Genomic DNA, 27298 nt, shown 5'->3' with positions numbered 1-27298 from the left:
TGGGCCTCATCCTACTCTCCTCTCAGGATGAGGGGCTGCTGTCCTTTACTTGAGTCTCCTTTGCAGGCAGCCTATGTGCTCCTCCTAAAGCTGGAGTCAGGTGTAGGACAAAACCTCCAGATGTCCTCACAGAATTTCCAAATGCTATTCATTTGCAATTATTGTTCCTGCCGTCTGTCCTCATGTGACCTCTGCCCAGTATTCAACACACCCCTCTGGAGTCCGCGTGGGGAAAGAGCAGAAACAAAAACCCGGAGGCTGTTCCAGAGCTCACCAGGTGTCGGTGCGGCTGACTTTATTTTTGCAAAACCAAGCCAATCCAGCCCTAGGTAAATTTTTGTGGACAACATAACCTTAGGTAGGAAGGCCACATCGAATGCTAATTTACTGTGAGTTCTAGGGAGGTCCTTTCTTCTCTGGGCCTCAGCTTCCTTATCTGTCAGATGGGGGAATGGATGAGATGATTGCTAAGGTCCCTTCAGTTCCATGAGTCTATGAAATGTTTATTGCTATTATTTTTCCTTCACTATCCTGACTTTCAGAGCTGCCAGCACCCACCTGGAATGTGGTTCCTTCAGTTTGGCCATGAATGGCACAAGGTAACCATGAGCTTGGCCAGCCTGCCAGCCCTGTGGACAGATGGGTGGGCCCCGGCCCTGGGAAAGGCAGAGGGGAGGGAAATGCCCTAGGGCTCCACTCCAATCAGGAGTAAGCTCCTCATCAGAGTGGGTCCATGAGGGCTGAGGCCAATGTCTGGATTACATTGGCCTTCCAAGACTTTGGGAGGCTGGGATCCCACTACCCTGCAGCTGCTTGGCAGGTCCGAGATCAAAAATTACCTTCTAAAGAAGTGCCAGGCCAGTTAGCATCACTGTGCAAATCAGAGGGTCAAGGGCCAGACAATTTGGCCAGAGACCCTACAAACCAAAACCAGCAGGCAAAAACCTCTCTCCCCTCTTCTTTCCCACAGTGCCTCCCCCTGCCCTGTCCCCCAGCCAAGCTCTCCCAAAGAAAGAATCTGTTTTCCCAGGTTCTCACCTGGGTGTTACGCTATGAGTGCTTCTACCTAATCAGGTGGTTTTGTTCGTGGTCTATTGCAATGGTTCTCAGAAGACTGTTCAGTTGTGTCAGGATACGGTAATGTCCTAATCTTGCTTAAGAAAAAAAGTCAAAAAGAAACAATCCCCTCAAGACATGGTCTGCTCAACACAGCTCTGAGGTCCTACCCTGCACCCGAGGGCCACATCTTTTATGCTCTTCAAAAGAAGCTGAACCATTGCAATAAACCCCTCTCTCTGCCTGCCACTAGACTGGGGTCTCTGGCGAAGGAAAGAACAGAGAGGATGTGCCTGGTCAGGTACGATGAGGGGATAGAGTTGGAAGGGCAGCAGCTAAGAGGGGGACAGTGAGGAGAGGCAGGAGATTAGAAAAAGCAGCTTTTACAAAAACCAAAATTAAAAACCAAAACCATTAAAGATGCATAAAGTGACCCTTGCACTTCTGTTGTCTCTTCTTGCAAATAGAGGTGGTGCTGCTAGGGAAGGCTCCAGCACCTGGGTAAGACTTGAGTAGTTGCATACAATGTGTGACTCCAGATCTGGGGGAGGAACAAAAAGTTGTTACTGACAGCAATGCGCCTGAGTGCCACTCCACGCCTGGAAGCCTCTGGGCCCCCTCTCCTTACACCTTGGGAGCCCTAAGTGGAGTCCTCTGTGCCTTCCCACTGGAGCTGCCTGCTTCCTGGCCAGTGCCAAGAGCTCCTGGAGGAGGTGGGGGGTTTGGGGGCAGCCAGCTGAGGCAGGGCAGGGGATTTCAAAGGGAGCCCCATGGTTCCCTGGCACTGCCTCAGGAATTGCCAGAGGCAGTAAGGAAGCCTGAGGTGGGGGCTGGCCCAAGGTCTCCACCTGGCCCCAGTCAGAGCCAAGGTCTGACTGAGGTAAGATTGCATTTGAAGAATGAAGCCCAAAGTTAAAAGAAGTCTGAAGACTATGGTAAGAAGCATGAAACTGGACTGGAGGACTGGAGTTCAAGTCCCAGTTTAATTTTTATTGGTTAAGTGATGCTGAATTCTGTATTTATCTGTAAGATAGAGCTAGTGATCCTCATTTCATGGAGCTACCTTAAGGATTATGAGATAACATATGTAAGTGTCTAGAATATACACAAAGTGACAGGCCTATTAAGAGTGATAGCACTGAACTCAGGAACAGAAAAGCAGCTGCTAACTGGTGCCTGCCCCTGGCTGACACACAGAATTCAGGCCAAGCGAGTGGCTTTGCAGCAGTGCCCATATTTAGTCACCCTCTTATTCTCCACCCCCGCCCCGGGGCCCCACTCACTTGGGTGGGCTGCAGGCTTTACCAGTGCGGGGGCACATAGCTGTACGCAGGGGTCCCCTGGGCCCTGTATGTTGGCATGGAGACAGGGTGTGCCCCAATCGCGGTATGCTGGGGTGCAGTCAGCAGGGTACCTGAGCATCCAGAGAGAGAAGAGTAAATCTGATGAGGCCATTCCAGGGCTCTGGATGAAGCCATGGTCCTTCACTCAGCTGCTCCCTTCCTGGGCACCCCACCTCCCTGCCTGCTCATGAACTGCTGCCCACCCTCCCCACCTTTCCAGGCTTCACTTCCTTAGAGAAAGCACTGATGCTCCAGGACGGAGTTCATCATTCTTCCTCAGTGGCCTCCTTTTACTCTTCTCTGTATGTTCCATTCACTGCACAGACACTGTACTGAGTAGTAATTGGTTGCATTTCCCACTAGCCTGTTAGTAAATGTCCCCTAGACCAAAACAACGTGGCTGGCACCGAGAAGGTATCCAACAGCTTGTTGACCTGACCTGGGGAATGTGAGGCCTCAACAACCCCTTCCATCAGGGGCAGAATAAAATCCCAACTCCCCGCTCCTGCCCACTCAACCCCTTGTCCTCTCTTCCTTTAGGGGACCCGGCCGATCCTTTGCAAGTTGGGTCTCTAAAGGTTACCCACAGCCCTCTTGTCATCTCATGGTCTTCTTCTGAACGTCAACCCATCCCTGACTTCCCTAAACCTTTTCCTCCTCTAGTGTCTCTCTCCAACCCCATCCTCAAGGTTCCTGAAGGGTAAGACTCTGCGCTGATTTCTGGAGTAAGACAGAAATGGCAAAGGGGTCTGCTTGGACTCTTGCTTCTCCCATGTTTTACAATTTATTGGACAAGTCCTTTAGCTCCTGCCTGCTAAATAAGATTGCCCTGTGCCCACCTTTCTGGAACCCTGCTGCTACCAGCTGTCATCATCTCTCCTCTAAACTGCAGCTCTCCACTGACCTACCTGCTTCCAACCTTTCCCTGTCTAATTATGCTTCGACTGTGCAGCCTGAGAGAATAGTGAAACGAAACCCCATCTCTCCTCTGCTTAAACCTCTTTGCTAGCAAACTGTTACCTAAAGGTATATCTAGACTCTTTACCATTTTATCTTTGCCAATTGCTCCAGCCACCTTTCTACCTCTGTGCCCCTATTTCTTAAGTGCCTTGGACCATTTCCATTCTGTGAACATGCCATACTCACGTCCTTTCCCCTGGACTACCCTTCTCTCTTTCATCTCTCTGGTGAGCCTCTGTTTGCCACCCTTTAAGGTCTTGCTCAATATGCCCTTCTTGGTGAAATCTTCCTCAACCCTCTGGACAGATTAGAGTGTTTCCAGAACCCCCATGCTGTGCTATGATCAACTGCATGACCATGTTCTCCACTCTGCCTTGAGTTCCTGTGAAGGACACTGACACAGATGCTACCCTCACCTGCTGACATTGCCATGGTGGTGCCAGCCACCATGCCCATGGCCACACCGTTGGTCCTGGGGGCAGCAACAGGCGCCGGGTAGATGGCAGAGGGAATGCTGTTGGGCTGGACAACCGTGGTGTGGTGGATGACGTGGGGCTGGGCTGCATACACCGGCTGTGTGTAGTAGGCTCCCTAGGGGAGAAGAGGCTGAGGTCCCACAAGCTTTTGGAGAGGTGTGGCAGGATGTGGAGAGGGGAGGGGAGAACAGCCTGCTCATCCCAGACCCTAAGGAACAGGGTCAGAGAAGCACTGGCCCAGGGATATGAGGTTTGGGCCCAGCTGGGGCCCTGCTTCTGTCTCACCACCTGACTGTGGACACTTCAGCGCTAGGTTCAGCTTTTGGCTAAAAAATAAGGCTCCCACCCTATCCTGCCTTGCTCCTGGAATGGCTATGATGGGCTAATGGGGGCAATAGCTCTGATCCCCTTACTCTGACTTCAGCATTTAAAAATACACTCCCATAGGCTGCCTAAAATGTGAAGGCAGGGACCACAGTGAATGAAGAAGGATTATTGGTGGGAGTTATCACACTGTACAAATGCTGCCATTTTACATATTAGAAAAATGTCACAAATGCACAGCATTCCCCAAGATGTCTCTTACGATCAATTTCCCTTTAGGCCAAAAGATGAGGATGGAGACAGTGGTCTGAGATGACTTCCTACTGCTTGGATCACATGGCTACTTCCTGCTGACCTTTGTGGCGAGTAGACAGGCTCCTGGATCATCTTAATCCAAAGCTTCTCAAGCGTTTCTACTAATGCCAAGAGCCTCAGAATGTGGGTTTGTAACCCCAGAGGTCTGACAGCATAGTGCAAAGCCAAACATAAACCAGAAAAATTTATCTCAAGTCTATTGCCTCTTTAAAGTTTTGGATTCTACTTTACAGTATAGCTGTTTTTTAAATTTAAAAAGTGTTCTCCTCACTCCTTAAACCTCAAGTAGCATGGTCACCCCGGAACAGTGTGTTATGTGTATGCTGCAACTGCTTATGGTCCCCATCTCAGTCACCCCACCAGGGTGCGCACATTTTCTAGCTGAAGCAGCCCAGGTGGGGACACAAAGGCACATAGAGTAACCTGCTCGAGGTCACACAGGGAACTGGTGGCAAAGGCTGGTCACTTATGTCCTCCCACTTAGCTCAAAGACTGTAAAGGAAAGGTAGATGTGGAGTGGGTAGAGAGAGAAGCCCAAGACATAGTGAGGCCTCATCCTCACTCAACCCACTAGTTCCCTGTGTGACTCTGGACAAGTCACTCCCCTCTCTGGGTCTTGGCTTCCCCACTTGTATAAAAAGGAGTTGAGCTTGATGAAGGGCCTTTGTTCCTCTGATATTCTGGGCTCTGTTAATCTAAATGACTTCATATGTCACTGCTCCAGGGGTTGAGGTGGACCAAGGGAGTGTACAAGCTATAGGGATATTGTTTTAATGACACAAGAGTGACAGCTGACCAGAGCCATGAACTCTCCTTCCCTCTCTTCCTCACCCACCCCTACCCCACACTGGTTGGGGGCTCCTTTACCTGCAGAAGAGGTGGGCCCAGGCTTCCACATGCACCTACCTGGGCATACAGATTCTGCTGGGGGTAGGCACTTCTGATTGGATACATGGCCGTCTGATAGGGGTTGGGTGATGGGGAGTAGGGGGGCGGAGCAGTATTACTCTGGGTCGGAGGGACCTTGTATGGTGTCCCCGCAGTATATCCTGTACCAAGGCAATAAGAAAGACTTCCAATTAGTTGGCAGAACAGCATCACTGGAAGGCATCAGGTCCTAATCACGACTCCCCAGACAAGCATGGACTGAATTCAGGCTGGAAACACAGATGAGAACAAAGAACAGGGCTCTACCCAGAAAGCCCTGGCCCCAGAGGTGGCTCCCTCAGTCCTGGTGCACAGGGCTGCGTGGGTGACTCTAGCATCCTTTATTTCTGTCTCAGGGCTCCATAAAATGAGAGGCTAGAACCAGATGATCTCTTGAGGGACCCCTGCAGCTCGGCCCCCTGAGCCATGTGCCAGGAGATGGGCAGGTGTGCACACAGGTGGGAGACTCAGCCCGCCTGCTCCTTACTGCACTCTTCTTTCTCTTACCATCTTCTCACTCAGCGCTCCAGCATATCTTCTGCTGCTCTTTGTTTTACTTTCCCCCTTGCTCTACTTCTTTTTTGCTTTGTCTCTCTCTTCCTTTTTGGACTTCCCTATACCATGTTCCCCTGCTTCCCTGCCATGTTTTAAGGTGAAAACCTCATATAAAACCCCACTCAAAGATCCTCATCTTCTAGGATGCTGAAAAACTTTGCTCTACACAACTGGCCTCTCCAAGCCCCCTTGGCCTTGGGGAGGACCACCTCTGCCTCAGGGCCTAAAGTCAGGGATCATAAAGGTTCACATCAACTTAGAACCCAGGCCCCAGGAAGCTCACAATCAGCCAAACAAATTGTGCTCCTTTGAATCTTCTAGAAAAGCAAGCCAGATCCTGTGTTCACAGTAAAAACTTGAAACATGACTCAGGAACAAATCTGTGTCCTTACAGAGTCACAGAATGGAATGATTCTATGGAACCCAAGTGATCATCATGTGACCACAACTCTCTTACTTTATACACGGGGACCCCAGGGCTCAGAAAAGGCAGGTCTTTTCAGGAAGTTCTTTTCTGAGTTGGAGGGACAGTGCCATGAAGTCTTGGCTTTGCATCTCCAATGGAGCGCTGCTGGTGCGTACCCCATGGTCCCCATCCTGGCGGGGTCTTGCTGGAGTTCTCGGCTCAGGTCGTTCACCTACAAGATGCTCATCAAGGACCCTTGCAGCAACATGGTGTTGTTTTTACAAGGAGGGACTGGGGGGGTCAGAGGGTGTTTTACTGCAAGAGAAGAGCTCTAGGCTTCTGTCCAGGCTTTCTTCCAGTTTGCTGTGACTACTGCCACATATCTGGGCCTTTGTTTCTTATTGTGTAAATTCAGAAGGCTAAGAATGAAGATCTCTTCCTGAACTAAAATGCTATTCTGTTAAAGATCCTGGGTCTCTTCTACCCTAACCCTAAGTAAAAGCAAACTGCCATATAGTCACAAATCTCACCCAGTCCACATACATCACAGCTGTAGCTTGGCACCCTCCTACCCCATCATGAATTCCCCGAGGATACAGGAGCTATTTAGTCACCACAAAAGGCACCACCAAAACTTGTCCTGTCCTCTCCCCTGGAATCATGACACTTATCTTCCCACCTGTAGATCTATAGTTTGTTACATGAAATGCTGGTTTTGTGGTCAAATATGCTTGCAAAAGAAGCAGCGTTAAGGATGGAATGGAAATAACACATTAATGAGAAGGTAGTACTGACAAGACCTAGAAGCTAACTGAAAGTAGAGGTGCGATTCAGCTGAAGAAGAAGTCTAGAGCAGATTCCTCCAAGTTGGGGAGTTAATTATGAGCTGTGGTCATAGGCAGAGAAGCAGATACTTGCAGGTGGGGGTGGGGGGAACAGGGAGTCCAGGTTTGCAGGTGTCTAGGAGGAGCCATCCGAGGGGCATGTCCCAAGAGTGCATAATGGACTATGAGTTCAGGGGACCGTAATCACTGTTTGGCAAAAAAAGAACAGGAGGCGGCAGCAGCAATGTACAATAGGGATAAACAGGGTTGTATGCTTTTTATTCTAGGACTCTAAGAAGTTTTAAAATGGTAAGACAAACTATAAATTTCCAACATCGGGATATGCAAGAGACTATTTTCAAATTTATTTTACTACAGAATCTTTTATTCATACTATTAACATTTTAAGTAGGCAAACTGCAGCTTCCTGTAAGTGTAGTTTGTTTTGGTGAAGTAGTACTATAACACAGCCATGCCCATTCCTACATTTTGACATGGCTGTTTTCCTCCTGCAGTGGTGCTACAACAGAGACCATATGGCCTAAAATATTTATTATCTGGCCTTCTATAGCTTTCTAACTCCTGATTTAAAGGAATAAAACAAATTATGGGGAGCAGGACACTCCTGAATCCTACGATGCCTGTCTCTGAAAGCTATACAGCGCAAAGTAGTGGTTACGAGAAGTCTGGAGCGAGACTGACTACTTAGGTTCAACCCCCAGGTCTGCTACTTAATAGTTATAGAATACATCAGTCTCCTCATCTGCAAAATGAGTACAAAAATGGTACCTACATCATAGAGTGACTGTGATAAGTAACATAAGTAACTACAATTGCAAACCTTAGAATGGTACCTGACACATTAAAAGCACTTCATATGGGTTAGCTGTCACTCCTTTCTCCCTTGCACTAAAGAGAGAAGCAGTAAGCTGCCTTCCTATCCTGGGGGTGTGCTAGCAGAGACTGGTCTGAAAGACGACAGTACAAAGGTTAAACTATGCCCTCCTTGGTGTGACCCAACTTGAAACACAGACTCCAGGATTCTAAGATTCTAAAATTTTATGGTTTAAAATGGCATGATTTTATGACTCTTTAAAGGTAACAAGCCAACGATGCTGGCAACTTTCCTTTGTGCTCCCCTGAGAATGTGCTTTAGAACTTTTATCCCTGAGGAAGCCTGTACTACCCCTTCTGTGCCACAAGGACAACCAACTTACTAAGCATTACCATCATTACCAAGAGCATCCCTGAGGAAAATCAAAAGGCTCCAAAAGGCTGCAGTAGAATTTGGTTTCCACATCTAAGAATAACCTTGTCTGGGAACGTTTCCCTTTCTTCATGTTATGAAATGAGATACACATACTCAGAACCCTAATCAGCAGCCCAAACACCTTGGCAGCCAAGGAGATGCTGCTGCAGAAGGCCTTGCTCGTTTGTCCAGACTGTGGGGAAGGGAAACCAGGACTACAGAGCTAGGAGAGATCCTAGAGATCACTAAGACTGATGTAAACTTCACACATGAGAGAATGAACAGATGCTGAGAGAGAGAAAGAGAGAAGAGCAAGCGAGAGTGTGTGTAACTGCTTGCAAGGACTCAGGACTCAGCGCTCCTTCCTCTCCGTATGCTGGTTCTCAAGGCTACCATTTGCTTCAGGAGGCTGCAGAAACTGCCCTGGGCCCCCTTCCTGGGCTCTGCCAGTGTGTCAGGTCAGTTCTTTCTCAACAAATACCCTCATTTGGACTAGATAATATCAGAGGGCTTTTCTAGTGCTGACATTCTAAGTCTCTGAATCTTTCAGTGAGACTCATTTAGGAGAAAATCACTGCAGAGGGCTACCCACAACTGATGGCTGGTCCTATCCGTACCTCTGAGGACCACTGGAAATTCTCCTGGGGCTGCAGCCTGGGCTAATGTGGGTATCAAAAAATTCAGGGTTTATTACTTTGTGCATCTAGGTAAAAGAAGCTGTGGAGCTTGATACAAAACAACAATTAATTGGTTTTGCTCAAATGAATTTACAGACTCAACTTACTGGAGGACTGGCTCTCCTAAAGGTGTTCTATGTTAAGTCTGAAGGTCACAGCATTAGGACTTTGGCATTATATGCCCTAAGGACATCACAGACCTGCACTCAATCCTCTATGCTTCAGATAATGCAGAGCTGGGCTGAGGCCAGGGCTTATGAAGCCCTAGGTACAGCCCCTGTCTGAGTTATCTATTGGCCTCTGCAGTCCAAACTTGGGCATCTAGTATACTGGCCTTTGTGTACCCATTTCACTAAAGGCAATATCGTGAGAAAAAAACGATTCAATCACCAGAGATCGCAGCCCTACTTTATGAAAGAAGCTTTGTTTACGATGCCCTGTTCTTTCTCTTAGGTTCCTAACCATAATTTTAGCCTCCATCAAACAGGATAATAAAGATACAGTGTACATTAGCAAGATAAAACCTCTTCAGCCCTCTCTTCAATCCTTCTGTGCCATCATAAATCTTTTGTCAGTTGTAGAGCCCCTAGCACCTTCAAACGCATTGATCCTCACATCAAGGATGCCTTTTAGACTAATAGGTTTATTGACCATCAGATTTATGTGTCTGGACAAAGCTGTCTGAATCTTGCCTTGACCCCCAAGTCTCCTTGTTGGCAGCCAAATAAGAGCACTGAATAAGCAGAAGGGAGACCTAATTACTAACAGACTTAGCAATTGCTGGTGAAATTAAACTGAATTTGTTGAAGTGCCTTGAATTTTCTGTGGTATTAGAAGCAACAAAATCTGGGTGCTGGGAGGATCCTGGTGGTGTGGGAGGTTCAGTCCATCCCACCTCTATTTAAAAATTGTACAGGTTCACACATTACTTGCTTAAGAGAGAGGGGGTTCATTTTGTTCCTTTCCAGGGATTATGAGAGCCTACGAGAGGACAGTGGGATGTAGCTGCTGGATGTTTCGATGGGACTTCAGGGGGATTCCAACATAATGTAAGGTAAGGCCTTCTAAAATTCAGATCTTCTCACTGTGGAAAGGGTTACCTCCAGAGGGAATGAGTACCCTTACCTGGAGATGTATGAGCAAAGGCTAGTTGGTCAAATATTGATCAGGGCAGTTAGAGAAGAGGTCCCTGCCAGGGTGGAGGATACTAAGTACATAGCACCATGGTGACAGAATCAGAGAGAACCTTAAAGATGACCTAGTCCAGTTCCTTCATTTTACAGTTTGAAAAATGAAAGTCTGAAGCACGGACATGAATTATTAAGGTTACCCAGAACCAAGTCTAGAATCCAACTCTTTGTCTTCCACTCCAGGCCTCTTTCTGCTACACCACAGTAGGTGTGACTATTATCTACATCCATATATATAGACATGAGAATATATATGTATACACCTGTTTACATACATGTTCACTCAGTTCTACCTGAGGTGTCTGGCAAAACTCCCCACTGTTGCCATCCTCTCTTAAAGAGTAAGATAAATCTCATGAAAAAAGTCAGGAATGGAAACATGACCTGGGCAACATCTTCCCTTAGTTGTGCTGCTTACTAGTTTGGATGGAATTGGGTGTATTACCTTTCTATGCCTCAGCTTTCAAACTGGAATTAAAAATCCGAAGTAACAGGACTGGAGTGTAGATTAAATGAGAAAGAGACTATGAAAATTTATTCTCCAAATGGTGAGAGTTATGTTGCTTAAACAAAAGTTGCTGTTGAAAACTAGGGGCAATGATAACTAAGGGGAAAAACAGTGGGTATTATAAAGAAAAAAAGTACAATGTACTCTTCTAATCTACTTAATAGATTACATTCACTGAACCACAGACTATCACATTTGGTCTGCAACTTCCCTCCCAAGGCTTGTCTAGCCCCTGCTGGCACAACTGAAGGGCAAGGCACTCACGACACCAAAGCCCGCTGTTGCTCTTCTGGACAGTTTCAGCAAGGCACAGATCTCTTTCTTCTACAGAGCCAAAATGCCGCTCGGTAATTTCTAAACATTGGCCCTCACTCCAACCAGTAGAGCTGTTTTGTGTTAAAAATTACCATGCACGTTCCTTGCTCCCACAGTGTAGCTTCCACTAGGGCAGGGTTTCTCATGCAGGGGGCAAGCTTATCCTGGGAGAGTGAGCAACGTTTAGAGACATTTTTGGTTTCTATACTGAGGGTTTTCTACTAGCATCTGGTGGGTAATGCAGCTGAGCATCCTACAGTGCACAGGACAGCCCCACCTGCCGCCACAACAGAGAATTATCTGGTCCAGATATCCAGAGTGCTGAGGCTGAGAAACCCTGTGCCAGCTGGAGGAGCCACAGGCCTTCAAATGTGCCCTATGTCCTTTCCCTTGAAATGCAGCAACAGTCCTTCCCTCGTCAACTTTGTCCGCCAGGTTAGCACTTCCTTCTCCTGCCCTTACTGCTGTGCACCTCCCAAAAGCTGGGTGCATGACCAATGAAGATGACCTTTCCTCATGAGGAGGGCCAATATTTTATATGGGTAGGAGAGCCTCTTAAAACTGTGTCTTACAATGCCGGTTTAAAAAGTACCCTTTCCTTTCTTCCTAAAAGACAAATCAGTCCCAACCAAGGGGAACAGGAAGGGAGGAGACAGGCTGTATTTACTGAAAGCGGCAGAGGATGCTTGGTAAGTTCGGTTCTCGGTCCCGGTGTCCACTGGGAGGTGGAAGGTGCCTTCAGTGCCACAGGAAGATGAGTTCTGTGGCCAGGCCTGTTTCATCAGTAGAGTTGCTTAAGGGAAGATACAAGAATGGCATTAGGCAGAAATAAGAAGTGGGCACCACCAATCACAGACACAAAGCAAGGGTCTTGTGCTGGACAGAAACATATAAACCCCAAGGGGCCCTGTTCAGACACACAGGGATGGTTCAGTCTTTCTGAGATGGGACAGTGGTTGGGAGGAGTGAAGGGAGCTTCCAAACGATTTGAAACCAAGGAAATCTGAGCTTATATTAAGAGAATCAGGATCTTCTACCCACTACTAAAACAATGAAGATGCCTAAGAATACCATCTTCTACTGCCTGACAGTCTGGCCTAACTAAGGCTCTGGGACATTCTTAGCCATTTTCTCATTAATGTTGTAGCAACTTGGAGCCTTTAACTGTGTATTGGGCCAGGTCAACTGAATACTCTTTTTTTACACCTGAAATCTCATCTGGACGTGTATTTAGTAACTTGCTTTCAAAGTGAAACCCAAACATAATTACAGCATGACTTGAACCTTGCTGGACTGCCATGTCCTGTAGAGGGACTGAGCTTCGGCAGCTTAGAAGGCAAGGCACAGGATGTGATTGGGGCGTCCCCTGCTGGCTCCTTCTGAGGCCAGAGAGACCTCTTGCACACCCTTCATATCTCCTGCTGAGCAGCTACAGTGCCCCACCTGAGTTAGCTCCTCATGAATTAGAGATAATCCTTTGGCCATTACGAAAGTAAATGCCAGACTTGGGATGGGTGTGAAATAGAGATGAGGCCCAGTTTGAAAGGAATCTGCAGAGATTTCCCAGGCTGACCCAAAGCTCAGCTTGAGAAAATTTGAAGAATGATGCTTCACATGTTCTAGAAGTGCGCAGTGATGAAAAAACTTACCTTCAAGGTATCTGTGAGGAAGGAGAGAGGAATAGGGCTTCAAAGGGGGGAAATGCTTAAATTTTTATAGAGTTCCCTTGATATACTCTCTCCTAGAGGAAAAACATTCTTGAGCCAAATTTCTACTTACAGTAAACAGAATGATTTTAACAGTATCTTTTCTACTCAGTCTTGGGTGTTTTAAACTACATTAGCAGGAGGTGGGGGGGCGGTGCATGGGCAACAGTCAGAAAACTGAAACATTTTAACAAGGGACTAAGGTATGAGAAGAAAATATGCCTATGCATTCTAATTCCACCAGGATAAGGACAGCTGGCCTCCAAAGATCCCATAACCCCCTCTGCCCATCCAGGTAACAGGAAATGTCTCTGGTTGCATTGAGTCATGGACATATTCGGGCCAGAGAAGGGGGTCAAGGACTTTGCTGTTTTCACTGAACCAAGGCTAGAAATGTAGCTGTTCTGGGCTGACCCTGTGCTTGCATTAATGGCCCGCAATATATACAGCGGATGCTGAGAAATGAGAAGGAAATCATGGGCAGGAAAGTGACACTAAAAGGAGAATTCTGGCAGAAGAAATGGAGACCCAGAAGAATTCCATGCAGAGTCCAGGGCCTTTGCTGGACATCAACACATGGCTCTGCAGATAATGGAGGAGGAGGGCAGTCAGTTTTAAATAATTACCTTGGGTTTCTTTTCCCGGGGTCGGGGTTATGATGGTGGTGGGCATTAGTAAAGGAGCCAATTAGTGTTGAGAATCTTATCAAGGCATCTCCATATTTAGAACCTGGCACTTCACATGGCTGGAAAGCCTGGTCACCCAAAACAACTCCCTAAAATGTGAAACATGTAGCTCTGAGAAGTCAGATAGGGCAAGCCCATGTCCTCAAGACCCTGTGGGGACTCCATCAGGGAGCAGAGGGCCTGAATTTGGCTGCAGAGAATTTGGAGAATTTGGAGGTCCTATCCTGGTCTAGTTTTTTCCCCAAATGGTGCACACTTTACCATAATTTTCACCAAAAGCCAAAAGTCTGACATTTGTCTGAAGGACTGTGTGACAATTAAATCAAAATTAACCAAAGAGTGACTGAGGCCTCCACCGCACTCAGTACTGAGGGGAGCGCCACGGTGGACAGGAACACACGTGGGTCATGGTCACCGCACACAGGGCACTTATGGTCCAGCTGGGGATGCAATACAGCCACACGCCAACCAGAGAGTGAACAAGACAGCATTATACACAATAAAATAACATTCCAGACTAGCCAGGAAAGAAGCAAGTGTGACTGTGCCTTTGATTATGCCTTCCCCAACTGATCAAGTGAACTAAACTATAAATGTACTTGAAGAAGTATTTTATTCTGTTTTCATTATAAAGAAGACAAATATTAGTATTTTCTGCATTTCCTTATGTATTTGAACACTTATTAATTTAAATACCTGGACAAATATGATGACTAAAAACAAAAAATAACAAATATTAGCTGCCAACATGACTTCCTCATTTGTTAGTTATGCCACATTATCTTTGTCTTCCATGTGTAATTCTAAAGTAACCCACTCTGTTGGTGGTAGTAATTCAAGCTCATTTGTGGGATCAAGGAAACCCCACTGAAGCTTACAGAGGCTCAGTAACAGAACAGGACAGGCATGCCTGTTCTTGGGTGCCATCAGAGGCACCAACTCCTAAAAATGTATTAACTACCATCCAGTGCAAAATAGAGAACAAGTATATACATATGTCAAATATCATTGAGCTGTACATTTGAGACTAGTGTACTGCATGTGCTACTGTATATGTCTTATAACTCAATTTTTAAAAGGAGAGAGAGAAAGAAAGAGGAGAGAACCCTTGGCAGTGAAGGGCCACAGCCCAGTCACAGCATGCTGCCCACATCCAGGTGCTGGGTTGTTCACTTCCTCAGGTATGGGGCCTTCATGCCCTCTGACACTTGAACAATCTGTTAAGCACACTTACAAGGGGGAGAGGCAGCAAGGGACCATCATCCTGAACAATGTAGTAAGTCAGGAAATCTGAGTTCTAGCCTGGGCTGTGCCACTTCTAGCTGTGGGACCTTGGGCAAATCACTTAACCTTTGTAAGCTTCAGTTTTGTTGTCTCGTAGAAGGGCAGTAATATATCATTTCATAATATTGATATGAGGATCAAAAATAAAGTGCCATCCAGTCTTACAGTTTCTAATTCTGGTATTATCTACTTTTCCATCTTCACTGTTGTGGGAAGATCTCATTCATCCCTCTAATTATCTCTCACCTGAAGACTCTTGCAACTGCTTCCTCAGTGCTCTGTTTTTAAACCTGCCAACTCCAATCTCCAATCTCTAATAAGACTTAAATCTAATCACAAACCCTTTTCTCTCAAACACATTCCTTGGTTCTCCACTGCCTACAGGCTAAAGGTTAAACTCCCTGTGTGGCATTCGAGGCCCCTCATGATCTCATCGTGTGATTTCTCTAAACTCTCACTGTTTTCACTTTCCAACCCTACACCACAGCCACACAAATCTACCATTCCAAGAGTGCACTGAAGAACACCACATCTCTGTATCTTTGCTCACACTGCTCACTCTTCCTGGGACTGCCTTCCCAAACGCCACATGGTAAACATTTGTCAATTCATCAATCATGAACTGAAAACTTGCCTCTACTATAACGTTTTTCTTTTCCCCACCCCTTGACCACAGCCCCCTTATGCATCCCAGATGATTCACTATCCCAGTCCCTGTGAATCACGGAAGTCCCTGTACTCACTGGCTTGTCTGTCAACCCCACTAAGCTGTGAGCTCCTTTAGAACAGGGTCTCTGCCTAACTGGTCTCTGTATTTTCAAAAGCTCTAGGCACAGAACATTCTGTGAAGAGAAGAGCTCCATACATACTTTTTAGTGTTTCTGTTTCAGATGCTATAACTAGAGAGGTGAGGAAACATGACAGCTTCTCTTTTTATGGAGTCTTCTGTCCAAGTTTATATAGCCTGAGGCAAACAAAAAATGACTCCCCATAATGATAAGAGAAACAGGTCTGTAACTAACAAAATCGAAATAATAAAATTATGAGAGGACAGGCGGTTGGCATTTAAAGGGACCTTAGAGACCATTTGGAATAAAACACTATCTATGGCCTGGAGACATTAGCAAGTTGCCCAAGATCACACAGCCCAAAGCAGTAGCAAGTAAAAATTTTCACAGCTCATCTCCTGAAAGATGTGCCATACATAAATTCAACACTCAATATCTAAATAATTTAAGGTTAGGGGTTGAGAAAGTGTGCAGAGATTTTACAAAACTTTGTCCTGAGCAGCCCAGGTGAGGATAGTGAAAGTGGCAAGTTCCTCCCATGGTCCCTTCCTGTCTATGACAAAAAGGACCTAGTTACACTGCTGGGACCCTCACAGGTGCCCAGAAGTTCCCGTGGTGCCTTGGGCATGGAGTCCACACTGCCCAGAGAACCCAGTTCTGGTTCCTCGACTAGTACACTTGGCCCTCACCTCTCACCATCCAGGAAAATGCCCTGAAAATGAGGCAGAGCTCAAGATCTGGGCTAAGGGAACAGGTTGTATCTAAAGTCAACCAGGTCTTCAAACATGTCAGACTGCCAATGGAGGTAGAAAATCTGATTCTGGGGCAGATTGGTTTTTTGAGTTCCTATAGGCACAATCCAGGTACTCCTCCACAGGGGCTGCCACAAAGCCAACAGAAGAGCCGTACAGGCCCAGGAATTTTTGTTTACATGTTTGAATTCAGCAGCCAGGTTAGGGTGAAGGTTCTGACCTAGGTCAGATGGGACCCCAGAGGTGAGGAAGGGAAGAGACGCCTTTTAGTGCCATGATCCTTCACTGCTGCCCTAGGGACGGCTCATGTGTGTCTCCAACCCATGATTTTGCACCATCAGACATGTTCCTGCATGCTTTAGGAACTGCTGCTGAGCCACCTGGGGGAGCCCAAGCCTAGGGGATGGGATCTGGGAAGGAAAGGAGAGGGCATCTACCGTTGTTACGAGATAACACATTCATAGGTCATAATACAGATGAGGAAAAATAGCTCTCCTACCATAAGCTGAATGCAGGAACTGAAACTCTGTTGGATAGAAATGTTAGTTGAAATTACCACTAGGAATCTGTGCAAAGTAGTACACATTGCAGTTACAAAAACAGACTTTGTCTCAAGATAGCAGTTTCTTTCCCCCAGGCTACCCAAGAAACAGTGAATGCAGAGGGTGAAAAGTGCCTCTATCCTGGAGGGGGTGAAAGACTTGCCATCCAGGAAAGCCCTTTCATTGAGGAGGGAAACCTCCTTGGATGCCATGGCATCTTCCAGGCAGCTGACTCAAGCTCCTGTCCTTGCTTGTCTGTGATAAGATTGCTTCAATTCTCCCAAGTACTACAGAGAGACATCATACATGAATAGACTTTATATGCTAGAGGAAGTAAAGGATGAGAGACAAAAATAATCATCTTTGGCCTCTCAAGAGCTCTCTGTAAAGCCCCAAAGGCTAGGAGCAACGCAGAGGCATCTCACTCCCCAAACCCTCTGAGTGAGCATGGTGCTACAGGAGCAAGGGCTCTGGGGATCAGATAGTTTGGGTTTGGGTCCCAGTTCCACTGCTTTTTAGCTGTGCAACCCAGGACAGGTTATTTAACCTCTCTGAGCAAAATTGGCAGCAAAAAGCTCTAATTCGCAAGACTAAGGTAAAAATTAACATTTGTGACACACTTTTGCACAATGCCTGGAATGTGGCAGGTGTTCAGAAAACACAAATTCTTTTCCCCTGGTTTGTCATATGCAAAATAGGGATAATATATTTGTACTTTACAAGTTGTCCTTTCCCTTCATTTTCAAGTCAGATTGCCATTAATATGACACATCCTTTGCATTCTAGATTCTGAACACAAGTCTCTGTTGGCTCCTACCTCCTGTGGGGCCAGAGAGTACTTGGATAAGATCCCTGAAGTCTTTAAGAGCTTGGAAAAAAGCTCCAAGTACCCACATGGCCTTCAGAACCAATGAAAAAGTGAAATGTTTTCCTGCATCCTGGACAGATGACATCTTAGGGTACTCAGAGCTGCTAAAAATAGCTTTCTGTGAAAGAACTTCTTGGTCTCCTTGAAGAAGCTGAGGGGAATTTAACTTGAGAGCCTGGCTCCTTTGCAGGCTTCAACCCTGCAGGCATCTCTGGGCCTCACAAATGGCTGGCTCTGGCAGGGAGCTGAGAGTAACCTACACTGTCCTCTCCGTCCTTGAGCTCCTCCACGGCAGGAGCTCCCCTGTTGCAGTCAGGAGACCTGGCGAATGTAGAAGCCAGCTTCCCAACATGTGAGACAGACCAGCTGTGTGTGTGTGTGTGTGTAACTCCAAAGAGAAAGGGATCTGCCCAAGGTCACACCAAAGTCAGTGCCAGAGTTAGTGCCGTAACTCTGGTTTTTCAGCTCCCACTTTGGGACTTCCTGACTACCATATGTACTACCACCATTCTCTCCGGTGGGTTGTGTGGCTTTCTGAGAAAATGGTCTGCTCTGGCTTAGTCATAGCTTAGAAATATGTTGACTTTTAAAAACATAAAATTGGGGAAAATATTTTGAGGCCTGACATTCTGTTTAACATTAAAAGGTAATTAGTACTTTATACCTGTGGGGAGCTTCCTGATCTCTCCAGTTTTTTTTTCTGTCTCAGCCTCCTCCTAACTGACTCCTTTTCCTCTCTAGTCTGGGTGCTCTAGTCTAACCCCTCAATTTCTCCCTGGCAATGGCAACTACAATATAGTGGTCAAGTGCACATGGTACTGTTGACAGCAGAATTCCTGGGTTTTGGATCTTTGGGCTAGTACCCTGACTTCCCAAAGTCTTAGTATTCCCACCTGAAAATGGGAATAACAACATTAATAACTTCAAAGGTTGGTTGTGATAAAAAACCAGCCAATATCTATAAAGAGCTTAAATAGTTCCTGGCACATAAGACCCATTCAACAAATATTAGCTACTTATTCCCTGTCCTTCCACCTTCTTGCTGAACTAATTACAAACAATTCCACAATCCATCACAGAAGTTCTGGACACTACGAGAAAATACCCCAGTGCTGGGGATTAGGGCCTTGACAAATTCACAATCTCCACCCTCAGTCGGGTTTGTATCACCTGTTGGTAGTTTTCTCTCCCATTCCTTCCCATGAGGCTTTCACACCTTGACCTTGAGAGCCCTCTGTCTACCCTTGCTTACCTGTCTCTGCCAACCAAGGTCATTAGACAAGAACTCTTCACTTTCCCCAGGGCAATTTATTCTAGGCACATCCACATGTGACTTTTCCTTTAGTTTGAAGGAAGAGCTGCCCTCCTGCGTAAGGTACACCACTCCACCTGCTCCTCCCAACGAAGAAAACTGAGCTCTGGATTTCCTATCCCACCACAGCCTCCCTGGAGGCCTGGCTCCATCTGGCACTGCTCCTCCTGCATTTCTGACGTGCCTCTCCATTTGCTCCCTTCTATCAGTACTTATTTAATGATGACCATATCTGAAAAAACCCTATTTTAACCCTACCTTCCCTTCAATGTCCTCTTGTTCTTTCTCTTGTAGCCAAGCCTCTGGTAAGAGTAGGCTCTGTCTGCTGATTGCACTTTTTCAGTCCCAGGCTCACCATCTCACTGACTGCTTTTCCAGAGCTCACTGATGGCTTCCTGATATAAAGACAATGCACATTCCCTTCTGATTTCACTTGACCTTCTGCAACTAGCCACCTCATTTTGTTTAGACTGGATAGTTTACAAAGCCAGTTCACAGTTCTCATAGCACTTATATTTAAATCACTTCTGTACCGTGAGATACCTGATAATCAAAACCACTACAGTTTTTAAGACAGAACTTACCAAATTTGATTTTTTTTGAAATTTTTTTATTTTGGTATCATTAATGTACAATTACAAGAGAAACATTATGGTTACTAGACTCACCCTGTTATCAAGTACCCACCACATACCTCATTACAGTCACTGTCCATCAGCATAGTAAGATGCTATAGCATCACTACTTGTCTTCTCTGTGTTATACTGCTTTGCCCATGCCACCCCCCCATATTATGTGTGCTAATTGTAATGCCCCTTTTTCCCCCTTATCCCTCCCTTCGACCCATCCTCCCTAGTACCTTTCCCTTTGGTAACTGGTAGTCCATTCTTGGGTTCTGTGAGTTTGCTGCTGTTTTGTTCCTTCAGTTTTTGCTTTGTTCTTCTACTCCACAGATGAATGAAATCATTTGATACTTGTCTTTCTCCACCTGGCTTATATCACTGAGAATAATACCCTCTAGCTCCATCCATGTTGTTAACAAATGGTAGGATTTGTTGTCTTCTTATGGCTGAATAATATTCCATTGTGTATAGGTACCACCTCTTCTTTATTCATTCATCTACTGATGGACACTTAGGTTGCTTCCATTTCTTGGCTATTGTAAATAGTGCTGCGATAAACATAGGGGTGCATATGTCTTTTTCAAACTGGGCTCCTGCATTCATGAGGTAAATTCCTAAGAGCGGAATTCCTGGGTCAAATGGTATTTCTACTTTGAGCTTTTTGAGGAACCTCCATACTGCTTTCCACAATGGTTGAACTAGTTTACATTCCCATCAGCAGTGTAGGAGGGTTCCCCTTTCTCCACAACCTCGCCAACATTTGTTGTTGTTTGTCTTTTGGATGTTGGCCATCCTAACTGGTGTGAGGTGATATCTCACTGTGGTTTTAATTTGCATTTCTCTGATGACTAGCAATGTGGAGCATCTTTTCCTGTGCCTGTTGGCCATCTGAATTTCTTCTTTGGAGAAGTGTCTGTTCAGATCCTCTAACCATTTTTTAATTGGATTATGTGCTTTTTGTTCATTGAGGTGCATGAGCTCTTTATGTATTTTGGATGTCAATCCCTTATTGGATATGTCATTTATGAATATATTCTCCCATACTGTAGGATGCCTTTTTGTTCTAACTGATGGTGTCCTTTGCTGTACAGAAGCTTTTCAGCTTGATATAGTTCCACTTGTTCATTTTTGCTTTTCTTTCCCTTGCCCAGGGAGATATGTTCGTGAAGAAGTTGCTCATGTTTATGTCCAAGAGATTTTTGCCTATGTTTTTCTTGCCTATATTTCATGACTTACATTCAGGTCTTTGATCCATTTCAAATTCACTTTTGTGCATGGGGTTAGACAATGATCCAGTTTCATTCTCTTACATGTAGCTGTCCAGTTTTGCCAACACTAGCTGTTGAAGAGGCTGTCATTTCCCCATTGTATATCCATGGCTCCTTTATTGTATATTAATTGACCATATATGTTTGGGTTAATATCTGGACTCTCTATTCTGTTCCACTGGTCTGTGGCTCTGTTCTTGTGCCGGTACCAAACTGTCTTGATTACTGTGCCTTTGTAGTAGAGCTTGAAGTTGAGAAGCGAGATGCCCCCTGCTTTATTCTTCCTTCACAGGATTGCTTTGGCTATTCGGGGTCTTTTGTGGTTCCATATGAATTTTAGAACTATTTGTTTCAGTTTGTTGAAGAATGCTGTTGGTATTTTGATAGGGATTGCATTGAATCTGTAGATTGCTTTAGGCAGGATGGCCATTTTGACGATATTAATTCTTCCTAGCCAAGAGCATGGGATGAGTTTCCATTTGTTAGTGTCCTCTTTAATTTCTCTTAAGAGTGTCTAGTACTTTTCAGGGTATAGGTCTTTCACTTCCTTGGTTAGGTTTATTCCTAGGTATTTTATTCTTTTTGATGCAATTGTGAATGGAAATGTTTTCCTGATTTCTCTTCCTGCTAGTTCTTCATTAGTGTATAGGAAGGCAACGGATTTCTGTGTATTAATTTTGTATTAACTTTGGTGAATTTAGATATTAGATCTAATAGTTTTGGAGTGGATTCTTTAGGGTTTGTTACATACTCAATACCATGTTATCTGCAAACAGTGACAGTTTGACTTTTTCCATACCAATCTCGATGCCTTTTATTTCTTTGTGTTGTCTGATTGCTGTGGCCAGGACCTACGGTACTATGTCGAATAAAAGTGCTGAGAGTGGGCATCCTTGTCTTGTTTCCGATCTTAGGGGAAAAGCTTTCAGCTTCTCGCTGTTAAGTATGATGTTGGCGGTGGGTCTGTCATATATGGCCTTTATTATGTTGAGGTACTTGCCCTCTATACCCATTTTGTTGAGAGCTTTTATCATGAATGGATGTTGAATTTTGTTGAATGCTTTTTCAGCATCTATGGAGATGATCATGTGGTTTTTGTCCTTTTTGTTGATGTGGTGGATGATGTTGATGTATTTTCGAATGTTGTACCATCCTTGCATCCCTGTGATGATCCCACTTGACCATGGTGTATGATCTTCTTGATGTATTTTTGAATTTGGTTTGCTAATATTTTATTGAGTATTTTTGCATTTATGTTCATCAGGGATATTGGTCTGTAGTTTAGTTTTTTTGTGGTGTCTTTGTCTGGTTTTGTTGTTAGAGTGATGCTGGCTTTGTAGAATGAGTTTGGAAGTATTCCCTCTTCTTCTATTTTTTGGAAAATTTTAAGGGGAAAGGCTATTATGTCTTCTCTAAATGTCTGATAAATTTCACAGGTGAATCTATCTGGTCCGGGGGTTTTGTTCTTGGGTAGTTTTTTGGTTACCAATTCAATTTCGTTGCTGGTTATTGGTCTGTTTAGATTTTCTGTTTCTTCCTTGGTCTTGGAAGATTGTTATTTTTCTAGGAAGTTGTCCGTTTCTTCTAGGTTATCCAGTTTGTTAGCATATAAATTTTCATAGTATTCTCTAATAATTCTTTGTATTTCTGTGGTGTCCGTTGTGATTTTTCCTTTCTCATTTCTGATTCTGTTTATGTTTGTAGATTCTCTTTTTCTCTTAATAAGTCTGGCTAGTGGTTTATCTATTTTGTTTATTTTCTCAAAGAACGAGCTCTTGGTTTCATTGATTTTTTTCTGTTGTTTTATTATTCTCAATTTTATTTATTTCTTCTCGGATCTTTATTATGTCCCTCCTTCTGCTGACTTTGGGCCTCGTTTGTTCTTTTTCTAGTTTTAATAATTGTGAATTTAGGATTCATTTGGGATTGTTCTTCCTTCTTTAAGTAGGCCTGGATTGCTATATACTTTCTTCTTAGAACTGCCTTCACTGCATCCCTCAGAAGTTGGGGCTTTATGCTGTTCTTTTCATTTGTTTACATATATTGCTTGATCTCTGCTTTAATTTGGTCATTGATCCATTGATTATTTAGGAGCATGTTGTTAAGCCTCCATGTGTTTGTGAGCCTTTTTGTTTTCTTTGTAAAATTTATTTCTAGTTTTATATTTTTGTGATCTGAGAGGTTGGTTGGTAGAATTTCAATCTTTTTGAATTTACTGAGGCTCTTTATGTGGCCTACTATGTGGTCTGTTCTGGAAAATGTTCCATGTACACTTGAGAAGAATGTGTATCCTGCTGCTTTTGGGTGTAGAGTTCTGTAGACATCTGTTAGGTCCATCTGTTCTAGTGTGTTGTTCATTGTCTCTGTGTCCTTACTTATTTTCTGTCTGGTTGATCTGTCCTTTGGAGTGAGTGATGTGTTGAAGTCTTCTAAAATGAATGCATTGCATTCTATTTCCTCCTTTAATTCTGTTGGTATTTGTTTCACATATGTGGGTGCTCCTGTCGTTGTGTGCATAGATATTTATAATGGTTATGTCCTCTTGTTGGACTGCCCCTTTATCATTATGTAACGTCCTTTATTCCCTGTTACTTTCTTTGTTTTGAAGTCTATTTTGTCTTCAACACCTGCTTTTTTCTCCTTGTTGTTTGCATGAAATATCTTTTTCCATCCCTTAACTTTTAGTCTGTGCATGTCTTTGGGTTTGAGGTGAGTCTCTTGTAAACAGCATATAGATGAGTCTTGCTTTTTTTATCCATTCTATTACTCATTGTCTTTTGGTTGTTGCATTCAGTTCATTTACATTTAGGGTGATTATTGATAGATACGTATTTATTGACATTGCAGGCTTTGGATTTGTGGTTATAGAAGGTTCAAGGATAGCTTCTTTACTATCTAACCGTCTAACTTAACACTCTAATTAGGCTATTATAAACAGTCTGATGATTCTTTATTTCTCTCCCTTCTTTTTCTTCCTCCTCCATTCTTTATATGTTAGGTGTTTTATTCTGTACTCTTCTGTGTTTCACTTGACTGATTTTGTGGAGAGTTGATTTTATTTTGCATTTAGTTAGTATTTGGTTGGTCTACTTTCTTTGCTGTGGTTTTATTTTCTCTGGTGACATCTATTTAGCCTTAGGAGCACTTCCATCTAGAGCAGTCCCTTTAAAACAACTGTAGAGATGGTTTGTGGGAGGTAAATTCCCTCAACTTTTGTTTACTTGGGAATTGTTTAATCCCTCCTTCAAATTTAAATGATAATCTTGCTGGATACAGTATTCTTGGTTCAAGGCCCTTCTGTTTCATTGCATTAAATATATCATGCCATTTTCTTCTGGCCTGTAGGGTTTCTGTTGAGAAGTCTGATGATAGCCTGATGGGTTTTCCTTTGTAGGTTATCTTTTTTCTCTCTATGGCTGCTTTTAAAACTCTGTCCTTGTCTTTGATCTTTGCCATTTTAATTATTATGTGTCTTGGTGTTGTCCTCCTTGGGTCCCTTGTGTTGGGAGATCTGTAGACTTCCACAGTCTGAGAGACTATTTCCTTCCCCAGATTGGGGAAGTTTTCAGCAATTATTTCTTCAAAGACATTTTCTATCCCTTTTTCTCTCTTCTTCTTCTTCTGGTACCCCTGTAATGCGAATATTGTTCCATTTGAATTGGTCACACCGTTGTCTTAATATTTTCATTCCTAGAGATCCTTTTATCTCTCTCTGCCTCAGCTTCTCTGTATTCCTGTTCTCTGATTTCTTTTGTATTAACAGTCTCTTGCACCTCATCCAGTCTGCTCTTAAATCCTTCCATTGTTTGTTTCATTTCTGTTATCTCCCTCCGGAATTCATCCTTTAGCTCTTGCATATTTCTCTGTAAGCTCCATCAGCATGCTTATGACTTTTATTTTAAATTCTTTTTCAGGAAGATTGTGATTTCGGTCTCACCAGGCCCTCTCTCTGCTGTTTGAGGGATTTTGGACTAAACAAGGTTCTTCTGCCTTTACATGGCAATGGAAGTGACCGCCGGCGAGTGGCACATGTATCTACTGGGAGAACAAATCCCTTCCTGCTTGCTGGTCACCTTGCCCAACTCCGCTGCATGTGCCAGTCAACTGCATAGAGGGAGCAGCCTCTGGGTTGATCCCCTAAGCTGCCGTAGGCAGGGTGGTCCTTGGGATGGCCTAGGACACTGGTGGGGATCGCAGGTGAGCGGTGTGTGTCCTCCCGCGAGAATGGAGCCTCTTCGTGCTTTTGGGACTCCATGCCAGTCTCTGCTGCTTGTGCCGGGCAACTGCACACAGGGAGCAGCCTCTGGGTTGATCCCCTAAGCTTCCATGGGAAGGGCAGCCCTCGGGATGTCCTAGGGCACTGGCAGTGGTTGCAGGCAATCAGCACTTGTTCACTGCAAGAACAGAGCCCCTACATGCTTTCCGGACCCTGCACCAGCTTCTTCTGCCAATGCCAGTCGGCCATGCACAGGGGGCAGCCTCTGGCTTATCCGCTGTGCTGCCATGGGTGGGGCGGCCCTTGGGATGGCCTAGGTCACTGGTGGGAGTTGCAGGTGAGCAGGATGTGTTCACTGCTAGAATAAAGCCCCTGTGTGCCCTTCTGGACTCTGTGCCGGTCTCTGCTGTGTTGGTTGACTGTGGGCAGGGGGCAGCATCTGGGTCTGGCCCAGTCAGCCACGTGCTCTGGGAGAAGCCTCTGTGTGGCTGCTGTGGGCGGGGTTGCTCCCCGGTTGCTCTGCAGCAATGGCAGGTCAGCTGGTTCGCTTGCAGTGCTGGTGTGTGTGGGGGGGTATGAATGGCAGGTTCCTTATCGCTGTGAGGGGCTTCATTGCTACATTGCCACCCAGGGGATTAGGGTGCCTGAAGTTCCTTAAAGTTCCCAGCCTGCTGGGCTGAGCATGCCAGGACAATTTTATCCACCTGTTAAACCCTTGTCTCTTTTAAGGCTTTTAAAGCACCCACTTTTCTATTGTCCAGGGTAGCCAGCTGTGGGGACCTGTTCTCAGTCTTAGTCTTGGATTTTGCTTTTCTGTTCCTCTAATATCTGGTAGACCATGCAATGTGTGTCTGTGTTCGTGGTGCAAATTACTAGGACTGGTCATTGAGCAATCCTGTGCTTCCACTCCTTCCCCACTCTGATTTTCCTCCTGCTGGTGAGCTGGGGTAGGGGGAGTGCTTGGGACCCACTGGGTCATGGCTTTGAATCTTACCCTTTTTGTGAGATGATGAGTTCCTGCAGATGTAGATGTAGCCTGGCTGGGGTACTGTATCTTCTGGTTACTCTCTTAGGAATAGTTGTATTTGCTGTATTTTCAAAGTATATATGGTTTTGGGAGTAGATTTCTGCCACCCTACTCATGCCGCCATCTTGAGAACCTCCCTGATTAAGTATTTCAGCAGAGAATTTCCATAAGCTTTTGTTTCTGCCTATTGTAAATTTTTGAGAAACACCTGTCTTATTAAAAGTGAATATAGAATAAAATATCAATGCTGTGGTATGATTATAGACTTTTTAGCCTGCTCAGAAGCTCTTTGAGGGCAATGGCTACAACTTCCTCACATCTGAATCATCAAGTGTCTTCCAAACTGCCTTGGGCATAGCAGGGCCAAAATAAATGTCTGTGGAATGACCCACCTGTATAAGCACTTTAGGGATTAGCATTAGCTATTTGCATGAAACAATTCTTGTCTGCCGAAAAAGCCAGGGTTCATGATACATATGTGCTTGTGTGTATGATTATGATAATGATTCCTACTTTAGAGAGGGGCAGTTGAGGTCAGGTGACTTTAAGATTGCTAATCTAGGAAGTGACAGAGTCAAAACTCAAATCTAGGTCTTCTGACCTTGCACATGCTCTTCTCATATTTTAACATTCCAGAAGAAAGGGAATGACAGTAGGATGAGTATAGATTGGCACAGAAAAGCATGAGACCAAGAGCCAGGGGATCTGCCAAGGGTTCTCATCCATATGCTACTGTTGATTCAGTGGGTAATTTGGACAAAGCACTGCTTCTGTCTGGATCTTGCTTATCAAGAGAAGGGTTTGAACTGGAGAATCTCTAAGGTCTTTTAAAGCTAACTCCAGAATAATAATTACTAAAAAAGAAACTGAGGGTATTATCATGACATTCGAGGGCTTTCCAAATCTGGTCCTTGCACATCTATAGTTCCCCCCCCCCTCCACATAGAGGAGTCTTCCACCACTCTCAATCCTTCTACGTTCTTACAGCGACATGTCCTTATATCTCTGTGCCTCTGCCATGGTCTACTCTGCCTAGAATGCCCAACTCTTCCTCTGTATACTTAAAGGGTGCTTCCAACTTCTCCCTCGAGTCTCTATTGC

General features: G+C 44.9%; 1 protein-coding gene across 5 annotated transcripts in view; it reads right to left on the bottom strand.

Moving 5' to 3' along the window:
- Positions 1-261: 261 nt before the first annotated feature.
- FAM168A (family with sequence similarity 168 member A) overlaps positions 262-27298 on the bottom strand; it is a 244535-nt gene continuing 217498 nt past the window's right edge. For 3 of the 5 annotated variants that reach the window (XM_037026204.2, XM_037026203.2, XM_037026206.2), the window contains 6 exons: positions 16841-16867; positions 11793-11918; positions 5381-5523; positions 3776-3950; positions 2340-2470; positions 262-1597 (listed from right to left, as the gene is read on the bottom strand). In XM_037026204.2, the coding sequence (XP_036882099.1) occupies positions 2358-2470; positions 3776-3950; positions 5381-5523; positions 11793-11918; positions 16841-16867 (584 nt within the window). In that variant the 3' untranslated portion in view covers positions 262-1597; positions 2340-2357. The remainder of the gene's footprint in view (positions 1598-2339; positions 2471-3775; positions 3951-5380; positions 5524-11792; positions 11919-16840; positions 16868-27298) is intronic. The other 2 variants (XM_037026208.2, XM_073216032.1) reach the window with 1 other exon arrangement.

The sequence above is a fragment of the Manis javanica genome, chromosome 11, assembly GCF_040802235.1.
Source record: "Manis javanica isolate MJ-LG chromosome 11, MJ_LKY, whole genome shotgun sequence".
NCBI classification, from domain to species: domain Eukaryota; kingdom Metazoa; phylum Chordata; class Mammalia; order Pholidota; family Manidae; genus Manis; species Manis javanica.
Note: the sequence above shows the minus strand (reverse complement) of the source record. Positions and strands in the feature narration are given on the sequence as shown.